The following is a 16,915-nucleotide window of genomic DNA, read 5'->3' as shown; positions in this document are numbered from 1 at the left end:
ATTTCATCTTCTTTGCTGTTTAAGAGAATTCACCAATACGAGGCTCCGAGTTCGAATCCTCCCTTCCAATGTCATTCCAAGAGCTTGCAACTTAGTTAAGAGCATTCACTTTTGCACCTGATGTGTAAGTTTGACTTATGCTCTCCTAATCTTGCACCAGTTGTTTATAGCTTAGTTAAAAACATTCATCCATACATCTCAAGTCCTGAGCTCGATTTTCCCCTCTTCCAATACTGCTTATATTAAGGAAAAAGATTAAAGGTCGTACCCAGTGCACAAGGCTCCCGCTTTAGGCAGGGTCTGGGAGAGGTAAATGTCGGCTAGCCTTACCCCCATTTATGGAGAGGCTGCTCCCAAGTCTCGAACCCGAGACCTACAGCTCATGGGCGAAGGCACTTGCCATCGCACCAAGTGCGACCTCTAACATTAAGGAAAAAGATTACAAAAAGAAATTCACATTACAACTTACTCAATAGGAAGGGAAAAACAGACCTTAGTTTTTACCTTCTCCGTCTTTCTTGGTTCATAACTTCTATGTTGTGCTATGAGCAAGGACTTGTGTGGAATCATCCCTTTGTGGTTGCCTAGGAGGAAGTATAACTCCATCTCCTCCCTCCAATTCAATGACTACAAAGTCCACATCACTACCAATCGAAAACAGCTCCGAGTCCTGAGGCGAAGAGCTCGGTGCTATGACATGATCGATCGGACAACGAATATTACCTGAAACACTTGTTCTGCAAAGGGGGCAGTTGGTATTGCTTTGAAGCCATACATCAATGCAGTCCAAGTGAAACTCATGGCTGCAGTTGGGAAGAACTTTTAGGGTGTCTTGTTCTTGAAACTCTTTCAAACAAACTGCACATCCACACACACTTCTCTCTTCATCAATTCCTCCTTTGAACTGAACAATTGGGAATCCACGAATGACTGATTTGTCAAGCCCGCGGTTCCACACTGACGGAGAGAAGGCCGTGAGTAGTTCCTCATTTTGCCGACCTCGCAAGGTGGTCAGAGACCTCATGATCAGGAGACTGACTTGGTGCCAGTTTGAGCAAAACTTGACAACAATGAGATAGTAGCTAACTAATAAGAAAGCTGAGGCCATGAGGCTTAGTAGAACAATAGCTAATATAGGGAAAGAAGAAGGTGGACTTGGCAGAGGTGGTTGATATGTGGAGTTTACCTGGTTTTTGATGTGTAGGATGAGAGATTGATCACCAAAATTGTACCAGTTTTTGTGCTTTGTTGCCATAATAAATTGGTGCTGAATGTTACTGAAACTTGATAGTGTGATTCATAGATGCTGATATATAAGACCAATAGCTTCAGTAAGATTTATTTTTTAATCTATCAAATCAATGAAATTCAGTAACAACTTAAACGTGAAAGTTTAAAGAGATGGGTTACAAATTTTTGATAAAAAATCTGAACCTACAGTAAACCGTATATAAACCACGATTTAGTGGCCCTTTATTTATGTCTTAGTGTCTTTCAAATTTTACTTTTAATTAACAGTTGTAACTAGTTTTATATATAGGATGATCTATGAATAATGTTTTAAAAGATAGACAGTTTGGATCGTTGAAACATTACGAAATAGCTCCACAAAAATGTATGTAAAAAATTAAGTTAAACAAACGGTGTCATAGATCCGTCCCTATATATAGGTGTTGAAAGATTGGTTTTGTAGTCATACACTATGAAGGTGGTTCTGGACCACTGTCAAATTATGGTCTACAATGGAGTTGTACTACTACTAGATAGTTTGGGACATAGTCCCTCCCTACAACTTCATCTTACAGCCCATTTCATTCCATTCTTTTCAAGACTACATGGGCATTCTGGTTTAGGTAGTGGTATTGGCACTTCTTTTTTAGGTCAGGTTTAGGAGTGAGGTGATTAAAAAAAAAGTTGGGATGAAAAAAAGCTGGTAGCAATTTTGGTGTTTGGTAAACTTTGAAAAACAGCTTTATTTCAAAGTTGAGGGTGAAAAAAAGCCCAAAACCTGAAGCTGACCTGAAGCTGCAAATAGCAGCTTCAGAAAACATCTTATTTTCAAAACACGGAGCTACAATAATTCTTTTAATGAAAATTTCAAATTACCAATGTTGCCTTCATTTCTCTCTGCCTTCTCTCTCACACGCCCTCCTAGAAATCACAGAACATTCACACCCTCTTCTCTCTCGCACGCCCTCCTGAAAAACGGGTTCAGTGGTAGATTCATGTTTAGACCCAATTTTTAGATTATTGAATATATATGTCCAAGAAATCTTTGTGTTAGTAAGATTCCGAGAGTAGCAGTAGATTTCATTATCTTCTTAGTTAAGCGGTTTGATCTTCTTCTTCGCATCGATTTGGTTCTCTACCATCCCTCTTTCATTGTCTTCCGCAACTTCCTATCTTTTCCCCTTGGTTTGGGATGGTTTAGTTCCCGATTGGAGAGATTTTGAGTAGCTGTGAAAACGTACTCTTGGAAAAATGAAGAAATGACCTTAAGGTGTTTACTTCTTTAACCAAAATGCCCTTCAAAATTTGGTCAAGTTATTTGTGTAATGGTAGAAAGTTCATGTGTCGAGCACCAAACAATGTGTTCAATCAACACCTACAGCTAAAACTACCCTCGATTGTAAGTTTAAGACAAGAAAAGATGTGGACAGCCATCGACGTTTAGCCTCCAAATCAGGATTTCCTGTTTTGTAACCTTCACTATGAGCCTTCAAATATATTCAATAACCATTCGGATATTTCATCTGTCTCGATCCCATTACACAAAAAAAATGGAGAACAATGGTAGCATAGCATGCATATACGGTGAAAATTTCTTACAACACATTTCATTACCTCTGTTGTGTGCAAGAATTCTTCTGCACATAAGGTGCACTGCATGAATCTTAACTTGTATTAATCTAGAGAAAACTTCTAGTAACTAGGCCTTATTACGTACAACAGTAGTGTTAAATTAATCTAGCCATCCTTAAGGGGAAAATATGCTATCACCGCAGGCACATTTCTAAACCTGTGGATAGTACTCGTTCTCTTCCAATGCCATTGCTCGGACAGATACTTGTATTGTATATCTGCACTATGGTTTAAATGACACTCACATATAAGCAGCTTTAAGCACATATTGAAGCTCCAACTAGTTTGCAATGTTACTCTCTTGAAGTTTGTTTAAGGTGCTGTTTCTTGGTTATGAGATATAGTCTGAATGCTTTTGTTATGTCTTGTTGCAGACGAGTCTAATGTACAAATTGCACCAGCTTATGCCAAAGAGGGAAAATTTTCGATTGACTATATTTCCTGGACCTGTGGATCGTGCTTTGGTAGCAGCCTTGATTGTAATATTTCTCGATTGATCCCGGGTTATAGAAGACCTGGCATTGAACGTTTTCAAAATTCTCAACGCTACAATACAACCTAACAGGGGTAGAATCAACGAGACGCGAAGACATGAAGTAGTTAAAGCCCCCGATACTTATAAACAGACCGATTGGTCAGCAGTTCATGATCTCTGGAACCATTTTTCCCGTTCAAGAGTTGGATTACATTTTGTTGTCAGCTATTAGGCACAATACGGTGTACCTCAGCATCACTTTTTAAAGATCTATGATCAAGTAGCTTAGGTCTTTGCTGTTCTTTCAAAGAAATTGTGGTCTTCAGTGCAAATTCTATGATTTTTTGAAGTTTGCGAAGGGTTGAAACTGGCTAGGATTTTCCAGTTACTTGTCTTAAGTATGAACTTACATGTTTCAAGTTGAGAAGTGCAGCAGTGGCAGTAGTTGCAACCTCTCAAACTTCTCTTACGATTTCTTTTTATTCCTACTCAAATTCTCTTTCACAGAATTTCGTGCTTATAACCGACACTTCTACGACCAAACATGCAGCAATCTCTCAATCTTCTCCTATGATTTCTTTTTGAATAATACTTGGTTGCTCAATGATAAGTATGAAATTTCTACTCAAAATTTTTCGTTTGCAGAATTTCGTGCTTATGATCCCGATCTATCATATCATACATCACTTTGTAAATATAGTCTTTGTAAAAAAAAATCAATTAAAACTAAGGAAAATTAACGAAAAGTTCGAAAAAACTTCTCTTTTAACGAAAAGCCTTTTTTAAAGGTATAGTGAATAGTGCCAGTTAAAAGTAAAAATTTAGATTTTCGTTAAAAGTGAATAGTACCGGAAGTGTTTTGTTAAGAAAATTAAATTAATAGCACATCTAGTATTATACCTTTTTTGGTCATTTCACACAGTCACAGCTGTTTTACATAAAAGTTTACCAAACACTATCATACAACTTTTTTTTCCAAAAGCACTTTTACAAAAAAGTTTACCAAACACTTTGCTGCTTTATTTCACAGCACAGCCGCTTATTCTCACAGCATATTTTTTTCAAAGCACAATAATACCAAACCAGCCCTAGTCACCTGCATTTCAAATTAAATATATTTGCATTTTTTTTTCATTCATAGGACGAAGAGGAGTGCATGAGGCTATACGATGAGCCTTCATTTGTCACCCAAACCCTGTGTATTATATATGTTGTCTTGGGTTAAATTGAGATAAAATCTTGAACGTAACTGAATACAGGTTCGTTTGGATGTGCTTTTAAAATGACTTAAAGTGTTTTTAGAGAAAATGTTGGTGGGTTTCAAAAGCACTTTAAGTGATTTTTACAAAAAACACCAGTTATGTGCTTCTTTCATGAAGTACCTTAAGTATTTTTCCAGGATTTACAAGCATTTTTACTAAGGATTGTTTCTAAAAATATTTTCAACAAAAAAGATTTCATTCATTTTAAAAGCACATCCAAACGAACCCTATATTTATCATTTTTCTATAGGAAAACTAATGAAAAGGGCTTGAAAACTTTGAATTTTAATGATAATGACAAAATAAAGGGTAAATTGAATAGTACCATGATTGATTTTTTAGAGTAAAAATATGGTTTTTCGTTAAAATAAATGGTATCGGGAGCTTTTCGTTAAAGTTTTATTTTTCTATCTATGAGAAATTAGGCGTAGAGAAAAAAAGCTATGCTCCTGTTGCAAAGGCAAACTCTTTTCCTAAATTGATGAAGTTTTGGAGCCATTGTCAACTATATGCTTGTCACTACAACACAACAACAACAACAACAAAGCCTTTTCCCACTAAGTGGGGTCGGCTATATGAATCCTAGAACGCCATTGCGCTCGGTTTTGTGTCATGTCCTCCGTTAGATCCAAGTACTCTAAGCCTTTTCTTAGAGTCTCTTCCAAAGTTTTCCTAGGTCTTCATCTACCCCTTCGGCCCTGAACCTCTGTCCCGTAGTCACATCTTCGAACCGGAGCGTCAGTCGGCCTTCTTTGCACATGTCCAAATCACCGGAACCGATTTTCTCTCATCTTTCCTTCAATTTCGGCTACTCCTACTTTACCTCGGATATCCTCATTCTCAATCTTATCCTTTCTCGTGTGCCCACACATCCCACGAAGCATCCTCATCTCTGCTACACCCATTTTGTGTACGTGTTGATGTTTCACCGCCCGACATTCTGTGCCATACAACATCGCTGGCCTTATTGCCGTCTTATAAAATTTTCCCTTGAGCTTCAGTGGCCTACGACGGTCACACAACATGCTGGATGCACTCTTACACTTCATCCATCCAGCTCGTATTCTATGGTTGAGATCTCCATCTAATTCTCCGTTCTCTTGTAAGATAGATCCTAGGTAGCGAAAACGGTCGCTTTTTGTGATCTTCGCTAAATTGCTCCGGTCATTAGTGTGGATAAGTATATAAATGGATAGAGATAGGAAAGCAAACACAAGATGTACGTGGTTCACCCAGATTGGCTACGTCCACGGAATAGAAGAGTTCTCATTAATTGTGAAGGGTTTACACAAGTACATAGGTTCAAGCTCTCCTTTAGTGAGTACAAGTGAATGATTTAGTACAAATGACATTAGAGTACAAATGACATTAGGAAATATTGTGGGAGAATGATCTCGTAATCACGAAACTTCTAAGTATCGGAGTGTGGTATTGACTTGCCTTATCTGTCTCATAGGTAGATGTGGCAGCTTCTCTGGAAGTACTCTTCCTCCATCCAGGGGTGGTATCTTTAACTGGTGGAGATGCACAAGGTAATGTATCAATTTCACTTGAAGCTTACTTGTAGTTTCAGGCTTGGTCAAGCGCGATACAAACCATGTAGTAGGAGTCCCCCAAGTCGCCGAGCTAGGGGATTTGCTGAAAGAGGTGACAGACAAGGTAAGCAATCAGAGCTCCGGCTGATTGTTCACCTTCTCCCTATCTTGCAGCAGCATGAAGGATAAAGAGAAGAAAAATGAGAAGAGATGATATGGGATACTTTTGCTTTTGAAGAAGTAACTTTCCACAGGCTTATTCTTGAACTGAGCTGGAGGGTTTTCTGGTTTCCTCCAGAGTATAAGGCCGACTGAAGAATTTGAGGGTCAAAACAAGTCCATCAAATCTAGAGTACGTTCGACCCTGCTGATATGGGATACTTTTGCTTTTGACAGAGTAATGGATGGATCGGCACGTGTGCTGTTACGCTTGTCTCCACATGCTTCCTTGTATCCTTCGCACTTGCCCTATCTGTTCCTCAAGCAGATGCGGTATCTTCCCTGGCAACATAAGATGTTGAAGATGAGTACTCGAGAGCAATGCCAGGTAAGTAATCAGGTAAGGGGTTCCAGGCTGTCAGTTCCTGGCTGGGAGCTTGATTTCAAGTGCTGACTGATTGCTCTCTTTCTCCTTGTCTTGCAGGTAAAAACAAGGCCAAAGGAAAAGACAGGGAAAAAGCATGATATGGGATACTCTTGCTTTTAACCCTGATGATATGAGATATTCTTGCTCTAGTATAGCTTGTTTGCAGAGGTATTATCGGGGGGAAAGAAAGCTGAATATTTCGAAAGGCTTCGTTGGGAGTGCCCTCTCAGATATGAGGAAGGGTTGAGCATTTTTGCAGGTCTGCCTGTCCGTTGGGGATGGAGGTCGACATATATAGGAGTTTCCCTAACAACAAGTAGTAATGCTATTCCTTTACCCTGCTTGGTCATAGCACGGTAGTGGGAGCTGCCAGCTTCACATGTTTTAACTCTGTCAGAGCACTTTGAAAAAGTGGTATGTGGTATCTGGCTCTCGAGATTCGGAGAACGATGCTTCTTCGATTTTTGAGAAAGCAATCATGGTGGGGGTCTGGCTCTCGAGATTCGGGGAGCAGTGTCTCTTCGATTTTTGAGAAAGTAATCATGTTGGGAGTCTGGCTCTCGAGATTCGGAAGGCGGTGCCTCTTCGATTTTGGAGTAAGCAATCTTGTTGGGAGTGTTTTCTCGAATGTGAGTAAAGGTTGGGCATGTTTGCTAGTCTACCTTGCCACGAAGCACGGAGGTTGACACACAGGGACTTTCCAATTATCCAGCAGTGGTACTGTTCCTTTACCCTTGTGGGTAATAATATGGTAGCTAGACCTTCAAAATTTATGTGTCTAAACTTTGTTAGTGCTGTTTCTTTGCTATTCTTTTACCTTTCTTGGTCAGAGCGATGTAGTGGGAGCTGCAAGCTTCACGTGCTCAACTTTGGCAGAGATTTTGACAAAGTTATCTGTGGTACCCATGAGCTATTGTTGCGTGTGGGAAGTGGGTGATTGAACAATAAGATTCATGTGCTTTCTACTTCACCAGAAGTCTTCGACAGAATGCCCATAATTTCCGCAAAGCTGAGTGTGCGTGTGACAGGTGCTGACAAGGCTCGAAAAGAAGGTGCCTCTTTGATTTCTGAGATCGGCCCTCGTGGTCTCTGAGCAGCCCAGCTTTTGAGAAAGCGAGCTCCTCTTCGATTGATTCGGAGAACGGTGCCTCTTCGATTTTTGAGAAAGCAATCATGCTGGGGGTCTGGCTCTCGAGATTCGGGGAGCAGTGTCTCTTCGATTTTTGAGAAAGTAATCATGTTGGGAGTCTGGCTCTCGAGATTCGGAGGGCGGTGCCTCTTCGATTTTGGAGCAAGCAATCTTGTTGGGAGTGTTTTCTCGAATGTGAGTAAAGGTTGGGCATGTTTGCTAGTCTACCTTACCACGAAGCACAGAGATTGACACACAGGGACTTTCCAATTATCCAACAATGGTACTGTTCCTTTACCCTCTCTTCGATTTTTGAGAAAGTAGTCATGTTGGGAGTCTGGCTCTCGAGATTCGGAGGACGGTGCCTCTTCGATTTTGGAGCAAGCAATCTTATTGGGAATGTTTTCTCGAATGTGAGTAAAGGTTGGGCATGTTTGCTAGTCTACCTTGCCACGAGGCACAGAGGTTGACACACAGGGACTTTCCAATTTTCCAACAGTGGTACTGTTCCTTTACCCTTGTGGGTAATAATATGGTAGCTAGACCTTCAAAATTTATGGGTCTAAACTTTGTTAGTGCTGTTTCTTTGCTATTCTTTTACCCTTCTTGGTCAGAGCGATGTAGTGGGAGCTGCAAGCTTCACGTGCTCAACTTTGGCAGAGAACTTTGGCAAAGTTATCTGTGGTACCCATGAGCTATTGATGCGTGTGGGAAGTGGGTGATTGGACAGTAAGATTCATGTGTTTTCTACTTCCCCAGAAGTCTTCGACAGAATACCCATAATTTCCGCAAAGCTGAGTGTGCGTGTGACAGGTGCTGACAAGGCTGGAAAAGTAGGTGCCTCTTCGATTTCTGAGATCGGCCCTCGTGGTCTCTGAGGAGCCCAGCTTTTGAGGAAGCGAGCGCCTCTTCGATTTCTGAGATCGACTTTCGTGGTCTTTGAGCAGCCCAACTTTTGAGAAAGCAAACACCTCTTCGATTTATGAGATCAACCCTCGTGGTCTCTAAGCAGCCCAGCTTTTGAGAAAGCAAACGCCTCTTCGATTTCTGAGCAGGCGCCCCTTCGATGTCTGAAGCTCCGTCGAGTGCAGCTTTTTATAGGGGCTGGCATTAAGTTCCAAAGCACACTTGAATCTCCACCAGTAGAAGCTCCATTCTTGCACTTCTAAGATCTTGATTTGTCCGACCTCTTCTCTCTTCAATACCTTTGAAAAATGTCTGGCCTCTCCGACCGTCGTTTTGACTTGAACCTTGTTGAAGAGGCAGCCCCGCCTTCTCCAGACAACATATGGCGCCCATCCTTCGTCTCCCCTACTGGTCCTCTTACCGTTGGGGATTCCGTGATGAAGAATGATATGACCGCTGCGGTGGTGGCCAGGAACCTTCTCACTCCCAAAGATAACAGACTACTTTCCAAACGATCTGATGAGTTAGCTGTTAAGGATTCACTGGCTCTCAGTGTTCAGTGTGCAGGTTCTGTGTCTAATATGGCCCAACGCCTATTTGCTCGAACCCGCCAAGTTGAATCATTGGCGGCCGAAGTGATGAGTCTCAAACAGGAGATTAGAGGGCTCAAGCATGAGAATAAACAGTTGCACCGGCTCGCACATGACTATGCTACAAACATGAAGAGGAAGCTTGACCAGATGAAGGAAACTGATGGTCAGGTTTTATTTGATCATCAGAGATTTGTGGGTTTGTTCCAAAGGCATTTATTGCCTTCGTCTTCTGGGGCTATACCGCGTAATGAAGCTCCAAATGATCAACCTCTGATGCCTCCTCCTTCTAGGGTTCTGTCCAATACTGAGGCTCCGAATGATCCCCCTCCGATGCCTTCTCTTTCTGGGGCTCTACCGACTGCTGAGACTTCTCCTAAGCAACCTTTGTGAATGCTCCATCTTGTTTGTTTATTTTGACTCATGTATATGTACATATTTGTAGCTTATCGGGGATATCAATAAATAAGTTTTCCTTCATTTCAACGTATTGTGTTAAATACACCAAAGCCTTCTTCGCTAAGTTCTTTGAATTTTCTTTTGTTGAAGCTTGTATGTTGAAGCTTTCTGAGTGGAGCATGTAGGTTGGGGTAGTGTTCCCTTAATTTTTCGAGTGAGGAAAACTTCTCGGTTGGAGACTTGGAAAATCCAAGTCACTGAGTGGGATCGGCTATATGAATCTTAGAACGCCATTGTGCTCGGTCCTGTGTCATGTCCTTCGTTAGATCCAAGTACTCTAAGTCTTTTCTTAGAGTCTCTTCCAAAGTTTTCCTAGGTCTTCCTCTACCCCTTCGGCCCTGAACCTCTGTCCCATAGTCGCATCTTCTAATTGGAGCGTCAGTAGGCCTTCTTTGCACATGTCCAAACCACCGTAACCGATTTTCTCTCATCTTTCCTTCAATTTCGGCTACTCCTACTTTACCCCGGATATCCTCATTCCTAATCTTATCCTTTCTCGTGTGCCCACACATCCAACGAAGCATCCTCATCTCCGCTACACCCATTTTGTGTACGTGTTGATGCTTCACCGCCCAACATTCTGTGCCATACAGCATCGCCGGCCTTATTGCCGTCCTATAAAATTTTCCCTTGAGCTTCAGTGGCATACGGCGGTCACACAACACGCCAGATGCACTCTTCCACTTCATCCATCCAGCTTGTATTCTATGGTTGAGATCTCCATCTAATTCTCCGTTCTTTTGCAAGATAGATCCTAGGTAACGAAAACGGTCGCTCTTTGGTATTTCTTGATCTCCGATCCTCACCCCTAACTCGTTTTGGCCTCCATCTGCACTGAACTTGCACTCCATATATTCTGTCTTTGATCGGCTTAGGCGAAGACCTTTAGATTCCAACACTTCTCTCCAAAGGTTAAGCTTTGCATTTACCCCTTCCTGAGTTTCATCTATCAACACTATATCGTCTGCGAAAAGCATACACCAAGGAATATCATCTTGAATATGTCCTGTTAACTCATCCATTACCAACGCAAAAAGGTAAGGACTTAAGGATGAGCCTCGATGTAATCCTACAGTTATGGGAAAGCTTTCGGTTTGTCCTTCATGAGTTCTTACGGCAGTCTTTGCTCCTTCATACATATCCTTTATAGCTTGGATATATGCTACTCGTACTCCTTTCTTCTCTAAGATCCTCCAAAGAATGTCTCTTGGGACCCTATCATACGCTTTTTCCAAATCTATAGATTTCTTCTTTACCTAAACAATACACAACCAACTTCGCGCCTTTAATGCATAATCTGTGTACATATCTTTTGGAAGGGAAAACAATAGCAATTTTATTGATATGAAAGATCAAAGAGAGTTATAATCTTCTAAATCTGTGTTTAAGTTCACATAATCTATAGTCATAAAGTTTTAACACAAACATTGAAATGTACGGCGATTTCTCTTAATCAATCATCATCGTTCGGCAGATCACCCGATTGGCTACTCAGTGAGGCTTAAAACCTTCAACAGTTCTTCAGCATCTCCAGAATGACAGACCCCAATTTTCTTAACTCCTCCATAAAAGCCTGGACAACCTCTCTGCTTACATATGAAAAAAATAAAAATAAAAATCATCATCAATCCATTCGTGTTTCTAAGCAATGAGTAGCGTTTTTAACCCCTGTTTTCGTGTGCTGTACTCCCTTTGTTTACGTTCCTTGACTCTCCTTTGATTTATTGAATCCAAAGACTAATTTTTTGTTTATTAAAATGAAAAGAGTACAAGGGGAGAAAATGAGAGTGATAGAAGTCACTTTCATTAAGTGCGTAGAAGTTCGAAAAGTGCACGAGCGTCACATACCGGTATCGAGTAAGTTTTTCAGGCAAGTATTGCATGTAGTTTTCAGAAGAATCAGCAGGGTGTACCAGTGCATCTCTTTAGTAGTGAACCTCTTCATTTGCATAGTTTTCACAGCTTGTGTAGAACTTGCATCTTCCACTTGGGTCCTTTGAGTTTTCAGTTTCCTTGTCTCTTCGGGGCATTGCATGAAAATCCTTGGAAACATTCATTGTGTCATCAATCAGCTTCTTGGAAACCCCATGGTTGATCACCTGAGAAAGTAGCAGAGTACAATTTGTTTAGCATATGATATGATCACAAAATGAACTTTAAAAACTTTACGGCAGCAAGAGGATCACAAAACAGACAATAAAAAGGCACTAAACAGTGTTATAGACAATTGTTTGTTCAGTGATCGAAAGCTTGTAACTGGTTCTTGTACGCATATGTCCAAACTTGAATGTAAATAACAAGATGAAAGAGTAAAATACTAAAATTGATGAAGGTGCATGATTTTTTTTCTTTTCCTTTTCTGAACCTGGAAAAATCCGAACTCTTGAATGGCTTCAGAAATTTGTTCAATTGTGCGACTCCAATCAGGCCCCCTGAGATCAACTACCGGAATGTTGTTGCACAGAGGAACGTCGATATCCTTGCCAGGCCACTTTTCCGGCGGTTGGACGAAGGTTTGGGGCACAGACTGAACATCATGCCAGCTTGAAACAAGCTTCTGATCTACTGGCTCCATGTCAATCTGTGAAATACAATGGTGAAATGAATGGTTGCATGTTGCCTTTTATAGGAAGTCATCCGTCATCTTCCACGTGAATTATTAATGCGGAATCTGCAAATTTTGTTCCACATTAAAACTTTCCATGACAATTGTCAAATCAAATCCTCTAGAGTTGTGAAGCTTCCTATTTGGGAAGTAGTAGTAGAAAAATAGTTTTGTTCCCCTAACACGTGGATTTTTCATTGTGACTATCAAATAAGATCAAATGGCCTGAATGTTACTGAAACGTGGGAATTTTTGTCTCACAGATGCTGATATAGAAGATCAAATCTGTTATAGACACGGCCCATAGCTCAGCTAATGCCACAGATTCTTCTAGAATTAGTTACACTTTATTGGAGTACATGTATTGTATCCTGTACGTTAAACTAAGTACATGTATTGTACCCTTGTACATTGAACTGTATTAATTTGACGATACATTAAAGATGCATGCAAGACACGAATTTCAACAAGACTGTAAAAGTAATTTGAAAAGGCAAAAATAAAGAGTAAATGATTCAAAACAAAGGAGGTGTATTCAATTGAAATTTTGAGGATTTTAATGGATTTTGATGGAGTTCAATTAATTTGTAGAGATTCCATGTAAAATTTTGATTTAATTCCCTCGAAATCTCATGGGAAGAGGTGAGATTTGAGAATTCTTAAAATACACTACGAAATCTCTCTAATCCCTCAAATTCTTCAACTTTTGAAAATTCTTTAAAATAAATTCTCAATTAAATACATCTGGAATGTTATAAACTTATTTAAAATTCTAGTTGAATATACTCAAATTTATAAAATTTTTAATAAATTATCTTAAAATTCTGATTGAATACATGCTAAATTTCTTAGAACCGGGAACTGAGGGGATGCTAAACCGCCAAGAAGCCATGTATACTTCCACTTAAATTGGTGAACCATAAAGGTGTTGGAAGATTGGTTTCCTGTCTTGGATTGGTTTTGAGGTCACACATTATGAAGGTAGTTCTGGGCCACTAGGAAATTCTGGTCCGGAGTTGGCCTACTACTAGATAGTTCTGGGATATGGCTACTTCTAAAATCAATATGCATTTTTGAGTTATGCGACATGCATGCATGGTTAATCTACTACCGATAGCGATTTTGGCACTCTAGTTTAAATATATGCACTCCAAGTTAGGTATAACTGGTGATATATCATCCTACTTCTATTTCTCTCATTACGTAAGACTTTTATCTCACATGATAATACACATACTTGACAACATGTGGAACCTATCCTAAATTGATGGATTTAGAGTTTTGGAGAGCCATTGTCAACTATATGCGCATGTCACTCAATCAAAAAATATTGTTCAAATACAAGCCTGTGTTTGCACTTCATAACCAAAGATGCATGTGATATCTCCTAATCATGCTATAGTTTTCTTCTTTCCCTAAACAACACACAACTTGTACAACACTACAACTCCAAGTCAACAACCTAGATATATTTTTTGCATGCCAAGCACTAGCAATAAAGCTCATGATTTTGATGTTTCAACCCTCCACATTATCTGTCAGTACATCAAATAATTCTAAAGTCTCCTCAAGTTCCTATCGATTAGTTATTCAGTCTTCCATACGATGAGTTCCAAATCAATCAAGGAGACAACACATCAGATGAGCTACTCAGTACTACGATTTGGGGGTATTTCTCTTCACTTGGAAATGAGAGGTCTTAGGTTCGAATCTCATGGATGACGAATTTGATACCAAATTAGGCTGTCCATTGTGTGGCTTAGCCAAACTCTCCATCCCCTTAATGTAAAAATATCGATGAACTCAAAAAAATAAATAAAAGGAAGTATCGGCTGAGGTTTTGTTAGGGTGTGCCCTTACATCTAAAGTTCAAATTGCTATTAATACTTATATTGTCAAAAAAAAAAAAAACTTAGGAGATTATTAATTGTGATACTTTTCTTCTCTTTGTTTGAAAGAAATTTAAGTTTGAATTCTGCTTCAACCATAAATAACAAAAGGTGTGAGATTATTGGTCTCCTATGCTCAAATTGATGCATTTGAGTTAATGATCAAACAAATCATTGTTTAATTTTGTGACAATTATTATATAATTATTTCCTCTTTTGGTAGGTTGATTATGCCCTCATGTCCTCACCTGCACCAATTTTTATTTTCATATATGGGCTAGCTTGTTGGGATTATTTTCCTAAACCAGCTTAAATATGTTTAGTAACCAATAATTAATAATTAATATTGTTATCGAAACACACACGAGTACACATATAATCTCATCATATCATAACTATTTGTGCAAGAATTGCAACCTATAGTCATAATTGTTTTGACACAAACATTAAATGTATGGTGTTTTCTCTAAATTAATCATAATTAATTGGATCACATGATTAGCTACTCGAGAGGCTTAAAACCTTCGACATTTCTTCGTCGTTGGCAGCTTTCGATTTGAAGTGTTGAAGGAACTCCGTAAACTTCATGGATCTGTACAGTGGTGGATTGCACAAAACATTTGCAGGTTCTATAACGGTCTCATTAGACGGATAAATGAAGTACGCAATCGTTGTCCTTGCAGCTCTTGAATTTGTCACCACTCGATGGTCAGCGCCTTTAAACTTCGAGTTGCTGATCATCTGCATTAGTCCACGCCATCAAATTGATGTTTAGGAGATCATATTTTTGTATATGAAGATTTAATAAAACATAAATAAAGGGATTTTTACATGTAACGTACCTGCATGACGTAGCCTATGTTAACAACAAAGCCACTAGAAATAGGCTCAACACCAATCCAATTCCCATCTTTGAAGACTTGAAGTCCTTCTGAATCTTGAAGTAAAATGGTTATGAGGCTCGGATCGCGGTGTTTCGTTAATCCCAAGGTTAAAGTAGGATCTGGGCATGGCGGATAATGGTTGGACAGCAGCGTTGGATTTTCACTAAGTCCACCATTGAAGAACTCTTTGCTCAGTCCCAACCCTTCAGCAAGCATCTCCAAAATCATAGAACCCATGTTTCTTACCTCATCCACGTATGCCTTGAAAACTTCTCTGCAAAGACATGAAAAATTCAAAATCATCATCGATCTCCGTTCGCATGGAATTAAGCAATGAGTAGTCATTTTCACATTTTTGTTTTTTTTCCTAAAACACTCGTCGCCTTTATGTCCTTTGATCAATTTAAATACTAGGAAATAAAAGAAGAGCAGCAGGAGAAAAGGGAATACGGATATCATTCATTTCGAAAAGGATACGAGCACTATGTACCGGTATTGAGTAGGTTTTTGAGGCAAAAACTCCATGTAGTTTTCAGAAGAATGAGCAGGGTGAGTCAATGCATCTCGCCAATAGTGAACCTCTTCATTCGCATAGTTTTCACTGCTTGTGTAGAACTTGCATCTTCCACTAGGGTCCTTTGAGCCTTCAATTATCTTATCTTTTCGGGGCATTTTATGAAACTCCTTGGAAATACTCATTATGTCATCAATCAACTTCTTGCAAACCCCATGATTGAAGACCTGAGAAAATAACAATACTGTTCGTATCATAAATTTTCTGAGCAAAAACGTTTGTTCCTTTTTAAATAAAAATAATAATGAACGGGAACGGACATGCTTCGATAAACAACTTGATGACAATAATATCAACACATTTTCAACAACATATAAATAATTTTTTTTAATCAAGAACTGACATCTATTCAATGGCAGACTACTTTCGTTTAGCATAAACATAATTGAACTTAAACTTTAATGCAAAAAACAAGATGAAAGAAATGTAATGTTGATGAAGATGCATGACTTTTTACAAACCTGGAAAAATCCGAAGTCTTGGCTAGCCTTGGAAATTTGTTGAATTGTGTGACTGCGATCACGGCTGCCAAGATCAACTACCGGAATGTTCTTGCACGGAGGAACGTCAATACTGTTACCGGGCCGCTTTTCAGGTGGGTGGACAAAGGTTTGGGGAACAGATTGAACATCAAACCAGCTTGAAACAAGATTCTGGTCTAATGTCTCCATATCAACCTTTGAAACACAAGAGTAAAAGAAATCGTTGCAAGTTGGCTTTTATAGGAAGTCATCTGCCATATTCCACATGCATCGCCAAGTTGTGAAGATGGAAGGAAATATTGTTAGCATTAAATAAATTCAGTGCCATATTCCACAATTAATCAAGTTGCAATTATTTTTTTGGCAAGGGGAAAAAAGGACGTTTGGTTGAAGATTTTGAAACCAAATTTGGTTGCGGGGAAGTAGGGAGTGCCAAATATAAATACATTTCAATAACAATTGTCAAATACTGTCATGTAATGTTATTAAGTAATTAATGTTAACAGGTGTACAGAAATTCATATTTAGCTAAATTGAGTAAAAAAATGTGCTTTCTCTCTACGGCCAAAGTTCGAATCCTCCTCAACATTGTTTAGATTAGGTTTATTAGAATATCGCTAGATTTCATAAAAGAAAACATCTGTATTGATTTATTAATGTTACATATTGAGTTCATA

The 16,915-nt window shown here is 39.3% G+C and overlaps 1 protein-coding gene and 1 pseudogene across 1 annotated transcript; both read right to left on the bottom strand.

Annotated features, from left to right (window-relative positions):
• Positions 1-12,460, bottom strand: part of LOC103445674 (hyoscyamine 6-dioxygenase-like) — a 61,136-nt pseudogene extending 48,676 nt beyond the window's left edge.
• Positions 12,461-14,796: 2,336 nt separating this feature from the next.
• On the bottom strand, positions 14,797-16,427 carry LOC103445639 (hyoscyamine 6-dioxygenase-like). The gene is given in 4 exon segments (NM_001293990.1): positions 14,797-15,039; positions 15,141-15,456; positions 15,673-15,923; positions 16,218-16,427. Coding segments are annotated over 4 exon segments (1,020 nt in total).
• Positions 16,428-16,915: the final 488 nt, after the last annotated feature.

Source organism: Malus domestica, chromosome 10 (assembly GCF_042453785.1).
Source record: "Malus domestica chromosome 10, GDT2T_hap1".
Taxonomy (NCBI): Eukaryota; Viridiplantae; Streptophyta; class Magnoliopsida; order Rosales; family Rosaceae; genus Malus; species Malus domestica.
The sequence above is the reverse complement of the archived record's forward strand: the minus strand, read 5'-3'. Positions and strand labels throughout refer to the sequence as shown.